General features: G+C 44.3%; 1 protein-coding gene and 1 long non-coding RNA gene across 2 annotated transcripts in view; both read left to right on the forward strand.

Moving 5' to 3' along the window:
* The window catches only part of LOC308068744, a 111,875-nt gene extending 111,369 nt beyond the window's left edge, over positions 1-506 (forward strand). The window contains exon 8 of the long non-coding RNA XR_013930089.1: positions 403-506. This is a non-coding gene — a long non-coding RNA (uncharacterized lncRNA). The remainder of the gene's footprint in view (positions 1-402) is intronic.
* A 6,565-nt stretch (positions 507-7,071) lies between these two features.
* Positions 7,072-19,232, forward strand: COPS8 (COP9 signalosome subunit 8). The gene is made up of 8 exons (XM_080399869.1): positions 7,072-7,229; positions 10,169-10,239; positions 11,806-11,854; positions 12,453-12,585; positions 13,539-13,646; positions 14,124-14,186; positions 15,336-15,377; positions 17,771-19,232. The coding sequence occupies exons 1-8, from the start codon at positions 7,152-7,154 to the stop codon at positions 17,848-17,850; spliced, it is 624 nt and encodes a 207-aa protein (XP_080255995.1). The 5' UTR covers positions 7,072-7,151; the 3' UTR covers positions 17,851-19,232.
* The last annotated feature ends 22 nt before the right edge of the window (positions 19,233-19,254 follow it).

Here is a 19,254-nt window from a genome sequence, read left to right on the forward strand (position 1 = left end):
CCCATGGTAGCCCAGCTGCAAGGCAGGGTTTGCCTCTGGGCCCTGTGATGAAAGCCTGGGGTGCTTGGGGGAGCTAAGAGCCCAGGGGGCTGTGATATAACTATATAACCTTGGAAAGGCTTAGAGGGAAAAGCTAGTATCGAAAATGGACAGCAAACTGCTGGTTGCAACAAGGTGTCAGCATCTCACTCTTGCTCCTTCCATACCCAGAGATACCCAGGCTTTGATCTAATCATTTCTACAGCCCCTGGAAGTCAAGGTACCATTTTCTGGCTTTTTGGTCCTGCTCATAGGACACAGATTTCAGCTGATCCTTGGAAATCAAAGAGCAAACAAGCATTTCCTCTTTCAGTCTCACAAAAGCATCTCTCATCAGAAGCTTTAATACTCAATTTCTTCTAGGTCACCACTTTTGCTGACAGGATCCTTGTGCAGGATGCAGATCAAATGGAGAGGGGCTCTTCTGCCCAAGCAGAATGGGAAGCACCCCTCCCTCAGGGTCCCCAGAGATGCATATAGGGGGTCCTGTGTGGCGACCCACATCCCGGCTGCCTCCCCGCTCCCTCGCCTGCATCCCAGCACAGCTGGATGGAGAACCCAGCTGTTGGCAGGCGAGGCTGCGGGAACAAAGAGGCCATTGCAACACGGGCTTTGAGTAATCGAGAGCAAAGCCCGGCAGCTCTCAGCAAGCGTCGGGGCCGTGAAATCCGATTCGCGCCCCTCCACTAGCAGCGGTGGGGAAGGGACCCCGAAGGCAGCGCGCTTGGGCGGTGGGGAAGGACAGGTGGCCGCGCACTGGGAAGAAGGACTGTAATGAGGCGTCACGGACACAAGATCTTCTTTGTTAGGATGTTACCAAAGTAGAAGAGTGACTGCGGGAGAGGTTTCGGCACAGCTGCCTGAACTCCTTACCTCCTGGAGATCAAAGCCTGCCTTTCTAATTGCATCTTTTATTACAGTCACCCAAACACTCACCCGGTATCCCGGTGGCTTTGCAGGGGGAACAGGTGTTTTTTAACACGCGTGCGATTACGGGAGATTAACAGATTTAAAAGCGTGCCCCGGGAGACACAGCCATGCATCATGTTCCTGTTAAGATGGGGGATGCTGAGCCGGGCAGGGAGGTTTCTGCAGGAGCACCTCCCTGCCTGGCACCTCGCAGGCAGCCGATGCCATGGAGCAGATTGGGGCAGAGGTGTGTCCCCAGCCAGCCCCAGCACAAGCTGGGAGGCCAAAGGAGGATGGAGGACAGGGTGCCTGAGGAAACCCCCAGGCTCACAGTGCATGCAGCCCCCCTGGGATACCTTGTGCATCCCATCGTGCTGACAGGGGCATCGGTTGGAGATGGGCTGCAGCCTGCTGAGGGCTCCTGCACAGGGATGCTTCATCCCTCAAATGTCCCAGCTGGACCAGGGACCCCCTATTTTGTTCCCCAAATGCTTCCTACTGCACCAGGGATCACTCGCCCCGCAATTCATACCCTCCAACACCCTGTGTTGGACCAGAGACCCCCCTTCTCCATCCTCCAAATGCTCCATATTAGACCTAGGACCCTCAATTCTATCCCCCACCCACCCTGTGCTTGACCTGGGATCCTCCCACTCCATCCTCCGAAATGTTCCACAATGGATGCTCGAATCCCCCAAACACCCTACACTAGACCAGGGATCCCCTGCCTTTGTTGCCCTAAATCTGGGGGATTTCAGGGATTTTCAAGCAAGGGAGCAGTGCGGTAAAAGACACAGTGAGGAGAAGAGCTGTTACATTGCTCAAAGGTACCAAAGGTCTTTGCTCTAGAGGATTAAAAATTGCAGAGACCAAGAACTGCTGGCCCAGGAGCCAGGGAGGGGACAGAAACTTGGCTGAGGATCCTGTAGAACAAAGCAAAAACAGGAAAATGCACAGACATGCCTAGAAAGCCATAAAAACAACGTTTAGGTTAAATACACACAGGGTCTCTTTTTCCCCTTGGCCAGTTAAGAAAGGGCAATCTTTGCCTTCAGAGCTGCTGGCAGAAGCCATCGCTCTTGCTTGCTCCCGGGGAGGTGGGTAGAGGTGTTCAGGGTGGGCAGGAAGGGGCTCAGTCAACCCCCAAATCTCAGCACGGGGGGGGGGGTTGGGGATTTCCTCTGGAGCAGCAGCAGAAGGACACACAGCCCGATGGGCAAGGACAGCTGGGTGAACAACCCTCAGCACCTCATACCACAGCGGTCACTTTGCCATGGCCCCTGTGGTCTCCTACGCATCCTCCAAGCTCCCCAGCCTCCCTGATTTCAGGATTTTTCCTTTGATTATACCACCATGCTGTAGTAAAATCCTGTATAACCAAGACCTCAGGTTTGAGTTGATAAAACAAGGATGAGGAAGACGAAATAAAAAGCAATATCTCAGAGAGCTTCTTGTTTATTGGAGTTTAAACCAACGCCCCTAACAAAGTGAAATGATTATTAAAAAAAAAATTGTTTGGGATAAAGATATGATGATTTCCCATCATCTGCTCACGTTTCCTTTCCGCTGGGCACAGCTCCTGAAAACGAGGCATTTGCCCCCTTTGATGGCTGGTGTAAAACGAGCTTTGATGTCATGGAAGGAAATAATGTATTTAGAAATGGCCTTTGCTCATATCAGGCACAGCTAATATAAATCAGGGCACTGAGGGGATCGGGAAGGGTGTGGAGAGCTTCAACTTGACCCTGTAGCACCGTTTTCTTTAACTTTCACATTAAATTAACTTTCCTGTTGTTCCGTATCACCACTTAACATCTTATTTTCCCCAACATGATTCTTTTGTTCCCCTGCAAAGCTTTTGAAGCAGATGACAAAGGGAAACTTCTTGCAATCATCTTTCCAGAGGGTACCTCCAGATCACAGGCAGCGCATGGAAACAACTGGGAAAATAAAGCCCTGCCACAACAGCTTTGCTAATCTTTCTTGGAAATGCCTTGGTATTGCTTTGAAAACTACTTTGAAAACAACCGATGGCTCCTTGGGACTGTCCAGGATGGCAGAACTGGAATCCATTTCCATCACTGCATTAAAATTCATGGAAGGCACAAACGAGTTGCTGAGATTTTCATGCCACTGCCACCAGGAGCTGAATAAAAATCATATTAAATTTACTTTACATTCTGCAACAGCTGGCAGCCATGTCTTGAAGTGTTTTTCAAGCCAGTGGGCTAAAGAATAATCAGGATCCTTTCAAGTCAAGGCGTTTTCCTGTTAATTTCATGTGGTTGGCTTTGCCAGTGGGACAGATTTTCCAACATGCTCAGCTGTTTTCTGAGTCTGGCCTCTTCTTTTGGTGCCTGAGCTGAAGAGAAGTTCCTTAATAAAATAAATGACCCCATGATTTCCTGGGATGCCATCTCAGGCAGTCTCAGTCACTGTCTGGAGGTGCTGGATGATGCCACCATACAAGGACCAAGCTCATCCTGCACCAGCCCAGCACAACCCCAGGAACAGCACCCAAAACTCCCAGATTTGTAATAATCCTGGAAATATGACAGATTTGCTGTATTTTATTTTGGTGATGCAAAAAGTGTAAAGCATGCAAAAAGAAGAGTATTCCTCTCTCTCTGTTTTTCCCCTTTCTTTCCTCCCTGAAAATGTTATCACAGCCTAAAAAAGCTTTGGAAAAGGGGGAAAAGAGAGAGGGAGGATGCAGCACATGCATGCAAAAGGGCAGGTTTGGGCTGAATTAATCATTTTTTCAAGAAACGTTTCACTTCAACAGAAGCCACGGGGTAAGAACAGTGCCGACAGGGCAATGAGACATCAGCCTGAGCCATGTGATTTGACAAATTCTGCTTGCAGAGGGCTGTTGCTCTTATCTGCAGGAAAACTGTTCAGCAGGGGGTGATGCAATGATGTCAGGGTGCTGGTGTAGTGTTTTAATGTATGCTTTCTGGTCCTGAAGCCTGCCATGCTCTGGGCTTTGCAAATCCACACAAGGGTGACCACAGGGATGGATGGAGCCACTCTGTGCCATCTTTGGGATGGGACGGGAGCTGGTCTCTGTGGGAACAAGCAGCCACAGTTTGCCCATGTACCCAGGAGTTTCCTTGTTTGCAAAGGGCTGGTTTTGTTGTAGGTTGGCTGTTTACTATTTTAATCTGTCAGAATTAAAATATACTCAGACTTCTTGGCCCATGACCAGAACAGAAATCTCCACAGTGAAATTTGTCTCTATGAAATTAGGTCCTCATGCTGAAACCAACCCGCCGGTGACAGCTCTCCAGGTACAGCTGTGCTGCCTCGCTTTCTGCTGCCTGGGGACCCAGGTCTGGGCTTCCTTATTAACCAGACCCAGCCCCTCTCAAAGTAAATATTTGGGCTCTTTGAACATCCCTGGCAGATGACATCTCCTGGCCCACGAGACACTGGTTAAAGCCCTTTGCAACCAGCCTCTGCCCCAGGACTGAGCGAAACCCTATTGGTGGTGGTGTGGAAATTGCTCTTGCTCAAGACAGGAAGGCAAGAGAGGCTGTTACAGCACCTTGCTCAAAGGGTTGACCTCCCAGCCGTGATGCCAGGTTTCCTCTTTGCTTATGGGGCAAGGAAGGGTCCTAAAGACCCTGCCGAGCTGCTCTGGCAGCATCCCCAGCTCTTGCAATAGGGTTTGCAGCTGATGCACATGGAGGAAACAATATACCAATAAGCCAACACGGAGCACTGAAATTGGTGACACAGAGGAAGTTTCCACCAGTGGAGGAGTTTTTCAGTAGGAAACCCCACAGGGAAGCACATGCCTCTCAGCAGCTGAAGTGTGCAGCTCAGCTCGGTGCATTGCTCTGGCTGAGCCAGGGCAGGCGCGGAGCATGATGAGGACAGCACCTGGGGCTTGCAGGGAGATGGCCTCTGGGGCATTGCAGAAAGGCGAGCGGAGAGGGATGGAGGGAAGAATAAAAAAAGAGAGAGGAAACAACTTTTCCGGCTGCCCCCATGCCGAGGCGTTGCTTCCAGAGACGTCCTGGTGGCTTTGGGAGGCTCAGCTAACCAAACTGGAAAGCAACACTTCCTTTGTTGTCCCCAAAGTTTAATGAAATCCTGCAAAAAGAAATATAAAAAAGAGCCTGACTGCCCCAAAATGGAAAGAGTTTCTTGCACAAAAGGGATAGTGGGATGTTTGGAGGTGGCCACAGACCCGCTCCAGTTGCCTTGGCCTTTTAAGGTTGTTTCTCTTGCAGCTAGTGCCCTCTCGCGGAAAGCTCTCATCCGCTCCATTTTTACTGGGTTTTTTTCCCCAAAAAATGAAATTGCGTCCCTGCAGAGAGCAGGAGCACACACAGAGGCACTGGCTCTGTGCCCATGGCCAGCAGTGCCAGCGACCCGCTTGTGCCTTCCCACCTGGCACCGGGAAGGAGGATCACATCGGGGTGGAGGATTGCCACCCCATGACATCCCACCACGGTGAAGCTGTCCCGAATCAACGTGCTCCATGGTGGCAATCCAGGATGCTCTGACCCCAGCCCTGCCAGTGCGAAGGGAAGGTCTCCCACTGGCACCATCACAAGCTGCCACCCGCTTTGCTCCTTTCCTTGCCTCCCGAAAAGCACGGGATAATTGGGAATGGGAGCAAAAGGTGAGGCCAGTGTTCCTCTCAGATGTCCGAACGTCAAAGTGACACCAGCGTGGAGCTGGGGGCAACGAAGAGCCGTCGGGATTGCTGCGGCTGGTGGGGACGGGAGCGGGATGCGAGGTCAGTGGCTGGGAAAAGCGATGCCTGAGCCGGCGGAGCAGCAGTGCCATCACCTGGAGCCCTCTGCCAACGTGCTCTTCCCCGGGAAAATCTCAAAGTGAACACAAACACACATTATTTTTGTTTTTCCATAGCCAAGACCTCTCCTGGAGCACAAAGCCTCCCCAGCAAAGGGGTCAGGCTTTATGCCAGCCTTCCTTTATGCCACAGCGTCAAGAGGCTAAGCATCCATATGCTTTTCGTTTTTCAACCCGAAAGCATGGGTGTTGTGGGGAACACCTCCAGTGGGGTCAGGCTGGCATAGGGCACCCTAATTTTGCATCGGGGTGGTGCAGCTCTTGAGCAGAGTTTGGGGAAACTCTCTTGTAAAGGGCTGGAGGGGTCCCTGGCTGAATGTGAAGAATAAATGGTTTGGGGGATGGTGTTTGGGGCAGTGCTGGGGTCAGGCTTTGTTCAAGGGATATGGGGCTGTGGGGGGTGGTGGTGGAAAGCAAATTAGTTGTATAAGAAGCCTGGCCGGCAGGTGGAGGGAGGGGATTCTGCCCCTCTGCTCCACTCTGGTGAGACCCCCCCAGCAGCGCTGCGTTCAGCCCTGGGGCCCCCAGCATAAGAAGGTCCATGGACCTGTTGGAGCGGGTCCAGAGGAGGCCACGACGACCATCAGAGGGCTGGAGCCGCTCTCCTGTGAGGGCGGGCTGGGAGCTGGGGTTGTTCAGCCTGGGGATGAGACGGCTCCGGGGAGACCTTACGGCAGCCTGCCAGGGCCTGAAGGGGCCGCAAGGAAGCTGGAGGGGGCTTTTTACAAGGACGTGTGGGGATAGGGCAAGGGGCAATGGCTTTAAACTGAGAGAAGGTGGGTTTGGATTAGGTATTAGGGAGGAATTCTTTCCTGTGAAGGCACTGGAACAAGTTGCCCAGAGCAGCTGTGGCTGCCCCATCCCTGGCAGTGTTCAAGGCCAGGCTGGATGGGGCTGTGAGCAGCCTGGGCTGGTGGAAGGTGGCCCTGCCCGTGGCGGGGGGGTGGAACTAGGTCATCTTCAAGGCCCCTTCCAGCCCAAACTGTTCCATCAGTCTGTGATTCCATGCAGGGTATGTCCCTTACGCGTCACACAGCACAAGCACGCAGAAATTTTATTACACACAAGCACGCAGAAATAATGCGGAAAAGCGGCATAACCGACCTGTTCCCTAAAAGACGCGGGTGCCGCACGTGCTGGCCAGCCACGCCCCCACCGCCGGCCCGGCGCGCCGCGGTCTTGGCCACGCCCTCCGCCCGCCCTGGAACCCGGCCCCGCAGTCCTCCAGAGCATCAAAAAGGTGGTGCTAGATCGGCTTAGCGTGCTCTATGCTGCGGGCGGAAGTGCGTCATGCTCGCGACGGAAGTGATGTCAAGGCGCGGCCGCCTCCTAAGGGGAGGCGGTTCTGGCTGGCGGTGGGGTGCCGTGAGGGGAAGATGCCCGTGGCGGTGATGGCAGAGAACTCCTTCAGCTTCAAGAAGCTCCTGGAGCAGTGCGAGACCCAGGAGCTTGAGGTACTGTGGTGCGGGGGGGCGCAGCACTGGGAGGGGCCCGGGGGCGCCGGGGCCTGGCTGAGGCCCCGAGTGCCCCGGCGGAGCTTCGGGGCTCGGTGTCGCTCCGCCGCGCTGGTGGCTGCGGGCCCGAGGGTTTCTGGCGGCGTGGGTCAGGGTTAGTAGTAATTCTGGTCGCGGTAAATGCGGGCTTTTGTCTGAAAGCGCTGTTTTGAGAGGCTAACGTGATCCTGCAAGGACAGGTATTCATGACTCTGTCTTTGTGAGGTTGATAAGAGTTCAGTGTTTGAACTGGCTGCTCGTGTGAAAGCCCGCCAGAAAGCTTTTTAGAAACTTGCAAGTTGCAGACAAAACGAGTCCGTCTTAGTACAATTACGAGGGTATTTTTGGAGGGTGTGTGTGAGAGAGAAGTTCATGGGTCTCTGTATCTCACGTTGTTAAGAAAAAGAAGATATTGAACAGGTAAGTGGAGCACTGACCCAGGCTTGGAGAATTGCTATTAGATTGATGGTGCGTTTATTATGGGAGCTCACACCAGAGGCTTCCTCTGCGCTGTTTTGAATTTTATCACTTGATGAGTTTTTAAGTCAGACTGCATGCAACGTTAGTGTACCAGACTGCACCCTGGAGTAAATCCAAGTGGCACCATGTTAATGCTAAAAGCTCTTCCCAAGTGATACCCAAAGAGCCTTTCTCATCTTGCAGCGTTTCCAGGGCTTTTCTAAAGGAAAAATTTAGGGCTCATGCGTCCTACTGTAGTGATTTGAAAGAAGGGAAAACTTTGGAGTTTTCCTCTTTCAAGCGCTCTTTAATGATTCTGGCTTTTAGATCTTGCCGCCCTAGCAATTGAAGGGAGACAGTTGATCCTGTACGTGATCACTGGCACAGCAGAACTTTGGTGTTAACAAACCACACAGCTTTGCAGTGAAAAATCCAATCCCTAAATGGAAGGGGTCCCTACACATATGAGTGTGCATCATCAAGCATCAGCTGGTGTTTCTCTGCCCTGTTTCTATGCTGAGCCCACATGCCTCTCATATTCTCAGCATGGTGCTGTAGCTTCTTGTTATGCCCTGAGTTCTGTAGAAGAACATTAAGGAAGCTGGAGGGAGATCGTTGCGCTGAAAATGAGCTATGTGCTTCCTCAAGTAATGGGCACATAAGCATAGAGAAGCAGAGGAGTGCCCTTGTACCATGTGCGAGAGTTGAGTGTGTCTACCCCTTCCTGGTGGGAATGGTTCAGTACTCCCTTTGGAGGAGCATGTGCACAGCACTTACTGCTAAGGCATGTATTAGATAAGTGTGGGTAGAGGGATACGTAGGGTTATGAGATGCTGTGGTCAGAGGACTAACACCATGTATTAACAGTCACTGAATGGCTTGCTGTGAGGAAATGTTGGTTCTTATACATTGTATTTCTGTAAATGGAGTTACCTTTTTGCTCCCCTTCACATGCTAAAAGCTTCAAAACATGGGTTGATACTTGATTTGGGTAATGGTTTGAACCTACCTTGCAGTGGCTTTGCCTGGCCTTTTGGCCTCTGGAGTGGTGGGAGAGTTGTGTCAGGGTGAGTTCTGAATGGTGTGGGTAGAGCTTAGTAGGCTTTGGACTTTGTTTCTGCAGCCACCCGAGGAAGTGTAACATATCCTTCTCACCTCCCTGCTGCAGAGCGTGTGGCGTTGGACCTCGATGGGTCACTGGACTTCAGCTGTGCTCTGCTCAAAGTTTCTGCTGTGTGTGCGAGCAGAGTCTTAGAGTAAATGGTAACAGATACACCCCTGGAAAACTGTTCCCAAATGCTTTGTAAAGGCTGATAACTGATTTGCTGTGCATGTCTGCATCCATATGAAGATTCTTATTGGCACAATAATATATGCTGACAGGCTTCATGTTTTAGATCATGAGTTGATACATAAACAGTGTTTTTTGTTGCAGGATAGGTGGAGCCACAGAGCTTCCTTCAGTAAGACTAGATTATAAGTCTAGTTGCTTTGGTGGTAGTTAACTTTCCCTTCTGTTCTGCTAGTCTTCTGGCAGAGAAAATAACGAGTTTTCTCTTTAGTGTGGAGACACTAAAGGTGAACTTACACAGTTAAAACAGGTGGTGTGAATTAATTTGCTTTGTTTCACTGGGCATAATCCAAGGAACAGCTGCAGAAACCGTTGTATTTTTATGTAGGTGATGAGCCCTGGGAAGTGTGAGAATGGCTGGGGACAATGATATCTGCTCCATGACATGGCTAATCACCTGCTTTTGGCTTAGATGAGCCTATAAATCACACATGTAATAAAATCAAATAGCTGCATAACTGGCTTCCTGTAAGTGCTTGCTACACTATCCTTTGATAAATGAGTAAAATCTTACTGGAAATCTTTTTAGCTTTTAAATGATTATAGACTTTCAAAATTTTATAATTTTATTATAACTCAATTTTTTCTGCTTGTATGATTTGTGAGGTCTGAAGTGTGTCAAGTGTCAAAGCTTAGTTTTGACTTTTAAGAAGGGCAGCTCAAGTGAGTAGAGAAGCTGTGCTCTGGTGGAGCATCCTGAATTGAAATGAAGTTTAACTCAAATGAAATCATGAGTGCCTAAAAACAGCTGTTTGTGAGGAACTGTAAAGTGAGATGGTTACTGCTTTCATGAGCATAAGCTAGAACGTTAGAGTAATGAAAGATACAAGCTTACTTTATTCATTCAAAAGAACAAACTTAAGTTTTCTAAGTAAAACTTCTAGCATGTGCAAGTTAACTCTTCATTGTAAGATAAACTGCATTGATACAACATAGCAACTGTGACAATTTGTCCAGACTTATTATGGGTGGTTGTGGGTGTGGAAATTGTCTTGAAGTGTTCAGTTTTCATTAAACTTGGCTTCCGGCTGTATTTTGTGAGATACTTCTCTTAAAATATGTAACCATATTATTTGTACTTGTTTTTTAGGCCCCTGGAGGAATTGCAACACCCCTTGTTTATGGCCAACTTCTAGCTTTATACCTGTTGCATAATGACATGTAAGTGGCTTGTCTTAATCTTTAGCTTCAGATACTGAATTTGTCATTGTCAGCTTGAGCTGCAGTTGCCAGAATATTAGCAATTGGTTGTGTGACTGACAAAATAGGCATTATCAATCCTAGGCAGTACTGTGGTTTGGTTTGTGGTTTATTGTTTTGGGGTTTTTTTTAATATTAATGAAATTAAGTCTTTCACCCCTTGCTCTGTTGGGAAAGTTATTCTCTGCTGTTTGCTGTTGCCCACTCTTTTGAGCTGTAGGAAAACAGATCTGCTTTAGGGAGAAAGTTCCTTAAATAGTGAAGTTGGCTCTTTAGAAAGTGTTGAACATGTCAGTGTTTTGATTTGTAGCTTTTCAAGACCGCATTTGCTTTGAATAGGATTGCGAGATGCTCCTTGTGTTTACATTACAGCAGGATAACTCTGAACTGTATGTGTTAGAAATGAGGGGTGCTCTTGGCTTGAATGAGCTAAAGCTGCATTAAACTGTAATCCTTTGAATGCAATCTGATGGGTTATTACAGTGTCCCTGTGTGAACTTGATTCACTGTGTTTAGGGTTTTATGTAGTAATTGCCAATTACTTATTCAGGCAGAATATTGAGCCATGTTTGATTATCAAGCCAAAGTAAGCATTGGTGTGGGGATTTGAAGTTCGGAGTGTGTTATTGCATTGTAGATGTATATTCTTCCAGGGCAAGTTCCCTGAATGCTGATACAGAGTATTAAGTTTAATGCAGATAGCCTTGGTTCAAATGATGGTGAAGTTTTAAATTGTGCTTTAGTGAAAAGCAGTGAGTCTTTTTCTCTATTTTGCATTTTAAACCTTTTGGGGAATTTGTAACCATTTCAGTTTGACTGCTATGCTCTGAAGATCAATGAGTAAATATTTCAATATGTCCACATCTCTAGAATGTATGTGACAAAGCTGGGTTGGGAGGAACATGCACAAAACAGTTTAAATCTTCGGTATGCAAAGTGAGGTGTGGGCACATGAAGAAAGTATTCTTGTACTGTTAATAAGTTAAATTAAAATATCTTTAAATGGTGTTTATTTAATTCTTTTTAATTTCTGTATTTGTTTGCTTTATAATGTGCATAATATATTAACACAGTTGTACATGTATGTAACTTATAAATGTACGGGGGGGTGCATGCTCAAAAATGTTTTTCTGCTGGAAGTGCATGATTGAGATTTGGAGACCACTGATCTAAATGACAATTGATGCTATGAAAAGTTACTGTTTGTATGTGTGTTCATCAGAGGCAGCTATTCCAAAGATAAAACTGCAAAACTAACTTTTGTGAAATGCTGCCTAGGGTAGATAAATGAAAAACCTTTTCTAAACTTGGGTTAAATGAGGCAGTTAATGAATTATTTGTTGTTTTGTGGCAGTCGTGTTATCTACTCTAAGAGTAACTTTGGTTTTTTACTTCAGTAGATGAAGAATGAATCTTTTAAAGCACTGAGATGAGACTGTGTTAATTACAGCATCTGAACAAATCTTTTGGTGTCTGTGTAGCAAACATTTGGTTATTGAGAAGTATTTTTAACTTAAATTTTTTTAGGAATAACGCACGGTATCTTTGGAAAAGAATCCCTCCTGCTATCAAATCTGTAAGTACTTCATGAAATGCTGTTTCATACTAAAAAAAAGTTTCATAAAGCTCACAAATAATGACTTTTCCCCCAAGGACTCTGTTGGGTGAGTAGCCTCGGGTTTGGTTCTGTGCTGTGAACTACATGCTCAGCAGATGTGACCTGTCATCAAGATTGCAAGACTTTCAAATTGAAAATTTGCTTCACTGTGCAAACCGCCTCTACTTTATAAAGCCTCTACTGAAGAGGGAAGTATCTTTAAGCAGAAAATAAGTTGTGCCTGTCTCTTTGCAATTCCAGTCAGTAGCCTAAGTGTGGATTATCCTACATGATTGGTTTAGCTGGTATGTGAGCCTGGATTGGTATAACTGATGGGAGCAGGCTTTGCTGATGTGGGCGATAAAATTTTGGTAGAGGATGGACCAGGGAGCTTGCAGCAGTGATACCTGCTAGAACAAGATTTGCCAGTGCTTGTCTGTTCATCTTTACAGGTGTTGTAGTGTTACTTTTGCAATGGGAAAGGGAAGGGAACAGAAGTAGGTTTATACAGTATGGTCACTATAGAGAATATGCTGTTCTGGATTAATTGGTGGGTTGTTTTTTTTTGTCACAACAGGCAAATGCTGAACTTGGTGCAGTTTGGTCAGTAGGACAAAGGATCTGGCAGAGAGACTTTCCAGGAATCTATACAACAATCAGTGCACATCAGTGGTCCGAGACTATTCAACCAATCATGGAAGCACTTAGAGGTACAGAGTGAACTTCTGTAGGTAGCATGGAATTACATGTTACCATAAATTATTTCTCTGTGCTCAAACACAAATAGGCAACTAGACAAATGACTGTTATGAAAAATCGAAGTGCTGAGGAAGATTGTTGCCAAGTTTTCATAGGTTTTACTTAAAGGATTTTAGGTATTGGGTGTAAATAAAAAGCTCATTACAAAACCTTGTAGAAACGAACTGAATTGTTTTTATTAAGATTGTGTATGTGATTGTATATGTTCTTTCATAGTGGAATTTTGTACACTATACATTTTGTTCTATAATAGCAAAAGAGACCATTAGTTTACCCAGTTTTAACCAGTAATCTAGGGGACTTGGCTTGGCAGTCCAGCACTTTGCAACACTTACGGAAAGATTTCTCTTTAAATGTGGCTGTAGACAAATGTTTTGTAGACTATGTAACAGTAATATGCAAAGTCTTGCTACCAGAGGGCAGTACAGACTGCTGAAAAGCCTTCCAAGTTACTTTGCAATAACAAATCCTCTGTAACTTCAGAAACAACTGATTTTTAGAGGCCTTGTTATCAAAGTAGATGTGGAAAAAAAGACGTGAATAGTTTAGTTGTTTTCTCTTTTTTTCTGATTCTGAATTGTCTGATGCAAGTTTACTGCAAATGGAGAATGCCATCAGAAGCAGTTTCCTTAACTGGTTTACATACTGGTGGTTGTACCCAAGATGCTGCAAACTGCATTTGGAAGTTAAATGTGCTCTCTGAGGGGTTTTGTCCTGGCATAGAGCAAGCTGTTGTCTCTGGCTACTGACTATAGTATTTCAGTGCGTTATGGGAAGGGAGGGGGAACTTTTAAAGTGCTAGCTTTAAGGGTGCTAGTGGTTTTACAAATGTGTTAAATGTTTTCAGATCTCCTAGTTATGGAGATTAGTCTACTGTCTGCTCACAGTGTTCATCTCTTCTTAGATGCAACTAGGAGACGAGCCTTTGGACTGGTTTCTCAGGCATATACCTCAATAGTTGCAGATGATTTTGCAGCCTTTGTTGGGCTTCCTGTAGAAGAAGCTGTGAAAGGTACTTTGTATTTATTTACTCAGTAGTTTTTCTACAGATGATTGAGATCAGAGGGCTGTAAGTGATGGTAAATAGAAACGTGTAGAAATTCTGAAACTGCTGTAAAGAGAAGTGATGGGGCAGTGAATAGAGACAAATGTCGTCTTTTGTTCTGGATAAGTGTTCATTTTTATTGCCACTAGTTGCCATTGGTTATCCTCCCCTTTCTCTGTGTGGAAATGTTAAGGCAATTCAATGGTGAAGGAAGAGTGAAGGTAGTGGATTAAGCTAGTCCCATGTGCTATTACTTTCATGATGTTATTTGTTGAACTACATGTTTAAATAAAAGCATTTTTATATGAAATACATGTCTTGGAGTTGTGGTGTACAGGCAGTGAACTGAGATACTTTTCTACTGGTCTTAATGTGCATCTTTATTGTGCAATTCTAGCAGTCATTAAGGTGTTTGTTCTTACAAATGTAAAAATGCCTTTTCAGGTGTGTTAGAGCAGGGCTGGCAAGCAGACTTTTCAACTCGTATGGTAATGCCTAAAAAAACAGGTAGGTGGAGCTGTTATTTCATTAGACATAGAGTTTAGCATTATCTAGTAATTAGGTGTTAGTTTTTAATTAAGAGGTTTTGCACAATACTTCAGATATTTTTTGTGGAGGCTTATGGCACTTATCAACATAGAATATTTAGAAAATGTAGGAAGTACAAAGTAGTGAGTTTGGTTTGGGGTTACAAGTAGTTTGGATAAACTACATCCTCAAATTAACTGTTTTTTAAACAAAAGCAGACAGGATATGCTATGATTTCTCCTTCTCCTCCTCTGCTGCTGGCTCTGACTCAGTGGAACATAAGTTGGATGACCTCAAATGACATGTCTTAATCTAATAAAGATGAGTTAAAATATACCATTTTGAACTTGAGGATTTTTTCAGGAGAAGTAGAAGGTCTTTTGGCAGGGATCTAGTGAATCTTTGTGTTTTGAGGAGCTCCAGTTGTTGGTATAATTTCCTTTGCTTTCTGAAATTTATTCTACTCAATCTTTTCTTTGTCATGGTGTTGATAACAGAATATCTGTTCCTGCAGAGCTCAGCCTGCAGAAATACTTGGCTTTTTTTTTGCTGAAGGTATGGCTGTGGCAAAAATAAATGTTAAGCTGTGAAGACAAGATGAAATGATTGCTCTTAAACTGCACAGTGCAGCTCTAGAAGAAGGAGCCAAATTATGGCATATCCAAAAGGGCAGCATCTAATAGGCTAAGAAAATACACTGTTTGTATGGGCAGAATTTTTAGGCGTTCAGAGCCCAGAACATCATAATAAACATGTGCCAGGCAAGGTGTTGAAATTTATCCCTGAGGGCACATAACCAACCGGAGCCCTGAGCTTTTTATGTGATTGGGTTTTTTTATTAACTGGTTGCAAAATACGCAGTGCTTATGAGTACTGGAAACTAGATACGTGTGGGTTTTTTCCAAAAGTGTGTGCAAGAACTACTATTGAGGCAAAAGAAAGAGGCAGGAGTCTGTGATCTGTTTGAAGCTGCATGTCTAACCGCCTAAACCTTGGGTATTGTGCTTTTTAGCTATGAAGTAAAACATGATGGCTGAACAGGTTTAACCTTTTCATCCAGTTTTGGCTTGCTGTATAGAACTGTTTAAAATTGATCTATTGGTCTAAATTCTATGTGTTTTTCTTCAGGTGTGCTGGAAGCTTCCTTTAACAGATTTATTCCTTCATCAGGTACTTTCTGTTTATATATAATCTACTTGCATATGTCTAAATATGATTAATTAAATATGTCTAAATGTTATTAATAGAAACACAATTTTACCAGCATCGCAAAATGGGAATTGGGTCCTAGAGTCTAAATGTCCTTAATAGGAACACAATTTTACCAGCATGGCAAAATGGGAATTGGGTCCTAGAGTCTAAATGTCCTTAATAGGAACACAATTTTACCAGCATGGCAAAATGGGAATAGGGTCCTAGAGTCTAAATGTCCTTAATAGGAACACAATTTTACCAGCATGGCAAAATGGGAATAGGGTCCTAGAGTCTAAATGTCCTTAACAGGAACACAATTTTACCAGCATGGCAAAATGGGAATAGGGTCCTAGAGTCTAAATGTCCTTAACAGGAACACAATTTTACCAGCATGGCAAAATGGGAATTGGGTCCTAGAGTCTAAATGTCCTTAATAGGAACACAATTTTACCAGCATGGCAAAATGGGAATTGGGTCCTAGAGTCTAAATGTCCTTAATAGGAACACAATTTTACCAGCATGGCAAAATGGGAATTGGGTCCTAGAGTCTAAATGTCCTTAATAGGAACACAATTTTACCAGCATGGCAAAATGGGAATAGGGTCCTAGAGTCTAAATGTCCTTAATAGGAACACAATTTTACCAGCATGGCAAAATGGGAATAGGGTCCTAGAGTCTAAATGTCCTTAATAGGAACACAATTTTACCAGCATGGCAAAATGGGAATTGGGTCCTAGAGTCTAAATGTCCTTAATAGGAACACAATTTTACCAGCATGGCAAAATGGGAATAGGGTCCTAGAGTCTAAATGTCCTTAACAGGAACACAATTTTACCAGCATGGCAAAATGGGAATAGGGTCCTAGAGTCTAAATGTCCTTAACAGGAACACAATTTTACCAGCATGGCAAAATGGGAATTGGGTCCTAGAGTCTAAATGTCCTTAATAGGAACACAATTTTACCAGCATGGCAAAATGGGAATAGGGTCCTAGAGTCTAAATGTCCTTAATAGGAACACAATTTTACCAGCATGGCAAAATGGGAATAGGGTCCTAGAGTCTAAATGTCCTTAGCAGGAACACAATTTTACCAGCATGGCAAAATGGGAATAGGGTCCTAGAGAAGTGAATATTGTTACTCCCCACCTCAAAAAAAAAAAAAAAAAAAACAAAAAAAAACAAAGAAAAAAACAAACAAAAAAACCCCCCAACCAACCAAAACTGCACCCCACATGTGAACATGTTTCTTACTCTGTCTTCTCTGTCCCTCACATCTTAATGAGTGCCTGAGATTCCCCCTCCTATAGCTGAAGTAGGGAGCAGATTCCAAGAAGGGGTAGATGGCACCTGTAAAACAGTAAGATTATGGCTAAAACATCTGACTCTAGAGGCAATTATTTCACAAAGCAACTCTTAAGTAGGTTTCATTGCTTTTGTGTGATGTGGGAGTTCTGAAGTCTCCCATGCAGAAGAAAGCAATCCTCTGGTTTTACTCAGAGCTCAACTATAGATTGAGGTGTAGTATGTTGTGTCATGCTGACTCTCAAAATGCTGTTGTCTCTGTCATTCACAACATGGTGACCGCAGATCTGAATTGGTGACTTGCTGTGTCTTAACAGTTTTCAAAAGTGTCTTAAATTGAGAGGTTTAATTCTAAGCCAATTTCAAGAGCTGGGGTCTTGGTTTTTGAAAATATTCTCTTGATTGTCAGCCTCTTCTGTCACATACTTGCAGCCCAAAGCAGTATGTCTACTTTAACTGTATTGTGAATGCTACTGTTAACCCCTTCAGGAAGGGTAAATGCCAATTTCCCTGCTACTTTTTATTTCTGATTTTTAAATCCTAACTTATCTCCCTGGCTTCAGTCACTTGTGTTCCAACCTATTGTTAAAATGTAGTCTCAGATTAGCTGGCATTTATAGAAGGGTCTGCATGTGCACTGTGTTCTCCTGCAACCCGTGCAGCACTTTGCTGCGCTTTGTCAGATGACCCAGTAGATTTATTTGGCATCTTCTGTATGGCAACTTGTAAGGAAAGGAGCAACTGAAGAGCTCCAGGAGCATTCTTGTCAAGAAGTCTTTGTTATCCAGACTCCAATGTATGCATAAAAAATTCTGGAGACTGCTGACAACTGGAACTTAATACAGATATCTCTGCTGTTACTGACTTTTGGACTACTTAATGTTGCAGATAACAAAAGTAATGTCAGCTAAAGCTGTGTAGGTAGGAGGTACAGTTAAAGATATAGCCCCCGTAAGACTGTTTAACAGTCTGATGCATTTAATTTTTTTCCTTACTGTTGTGATGGGTGGTATTGCAGATGGATTTACTTTATTTTCGTTAATGATGCATTTGTTTTATCTTTGTAGAACCTGCTCCGGTTCCACCAATTCCAAATGAACAGCAGTTGGCCAGATTGACTGACTATGTGGCTTTCCTTGAAAATTGATTACCCTGCTCCTGTATTCAGAACAACTTGGGAATCCTGTGTACTGACAGTTTTAGAAATCTAAGATTTACTTCATTTTATATCTGTTAAACGTTGCAGCATCCCTGACTCAAATGTGTGAAGTATACAGTGTATGTTAGCCCAATTCATGTTTTGCCAAAGCCAAGCTAGCAATTGAAACAGTCCTTAACTCTTGTAATATTTATTCAGTAGGTACACAGCAGTATTATATAGTAAGGTTTTTTTATTATTGACTCATAGCAGAGAGACAGAACATTTTTCAGGTATGTTAGGAATGGAGAAGAAAAAGTGAATAATGAAGCAGGTTGGGTGTGTTGAGAAATTTAGGCTAGTAGGTTGTGTGCTTCTATGGGGAGTACTGGTTTGCTTATCACAGATCAGTTGCCTATTGAACTGAAGTACAAAGCGTGGAAGACTGCCCCACCCCTATCTGCATAGAGAAAATATTCTGATGAAATAGTAACTTAAAGAAGAAAACAATTCACAGTAACTCTTTTGCAAGTATATTTGTGGCATATTTACAATGTTTTCTCATTGGTCTTCCTAGACTGTTAAATCTTCTGTTTTGATGGGAGAGATTTCACATTGGGCATATTTTTATAACAGAATAATTGGAGCATTTAAAAAAGGCAAATCTTCACTTTGAGGAAAAATTTCTACTTTTGGAAGGTTTTATTTGAGCTATGTAGAACACCAGATAATTTGCTGGGTAACCATACACCTTCTTGAGGTCTGTCATGTCTTGGTTCTGTAGTACAGTGTGCCAGGATCTACAAGAAACAACAGCTCTTCCCTGTCTTTAAGCTTTCTGGATTACACCTGCAGTTATTGGAGAGGAATTTAAAAAGTAAGAGGTGTCCCTGAGTAGAGACCAATTGAGATGGGGATGATATGTTATCCTGCAATGTCAGTTTGAGATATACATTTTCTATATCGGAGCACTGCTGTGTGAATCTTTGAGTTAAGAGTGGATTTTTAGAAGCAGAAAGATGACTTGTATTCCCAGGCTTCTTATTTCTATTATGCTGGTAAAAAGACTATGGGAAAATAGTGGTGCTTTAAAAGGCAGTACATGCCTTCATTTGCTTCTCCCTCCTTTTCAGCGTCATATTCAGTGGTATCATCAAAGATGGCAAGTGTGCCCTGTGTTGTGATTGTTTTTGTTCCAGTGTGCACTACCTACTGTACATTCTCTTGTTGGAGGGATGTGTTAGCAGGGAGGAATTATAAACTGTGCACTGCTGCTTTGAGAGCTCCCTTTATATGTAAACACTTACTCAAAATGATTATTTATTTGAAACCCACCTGACTTGGATTTCTAAATTTATCTTCAGTGATATTAAAGAACATGTTTACACTGACCTTGTGTACTTGATTTTTCTT

The sequence above is a fragment of the Falco punctatus genome (assembly GCF_963210335.1).
Source record: "Falco punctatus genome assembly, chromosome: 8".
In the NCBI taxonomy this organism is placed as follows: domain Eukaryota; kingdom Metazoa; phylum Chordata; class Aves; order Falconiformes; family Falconidae; genus Falco; species Falco punctatus.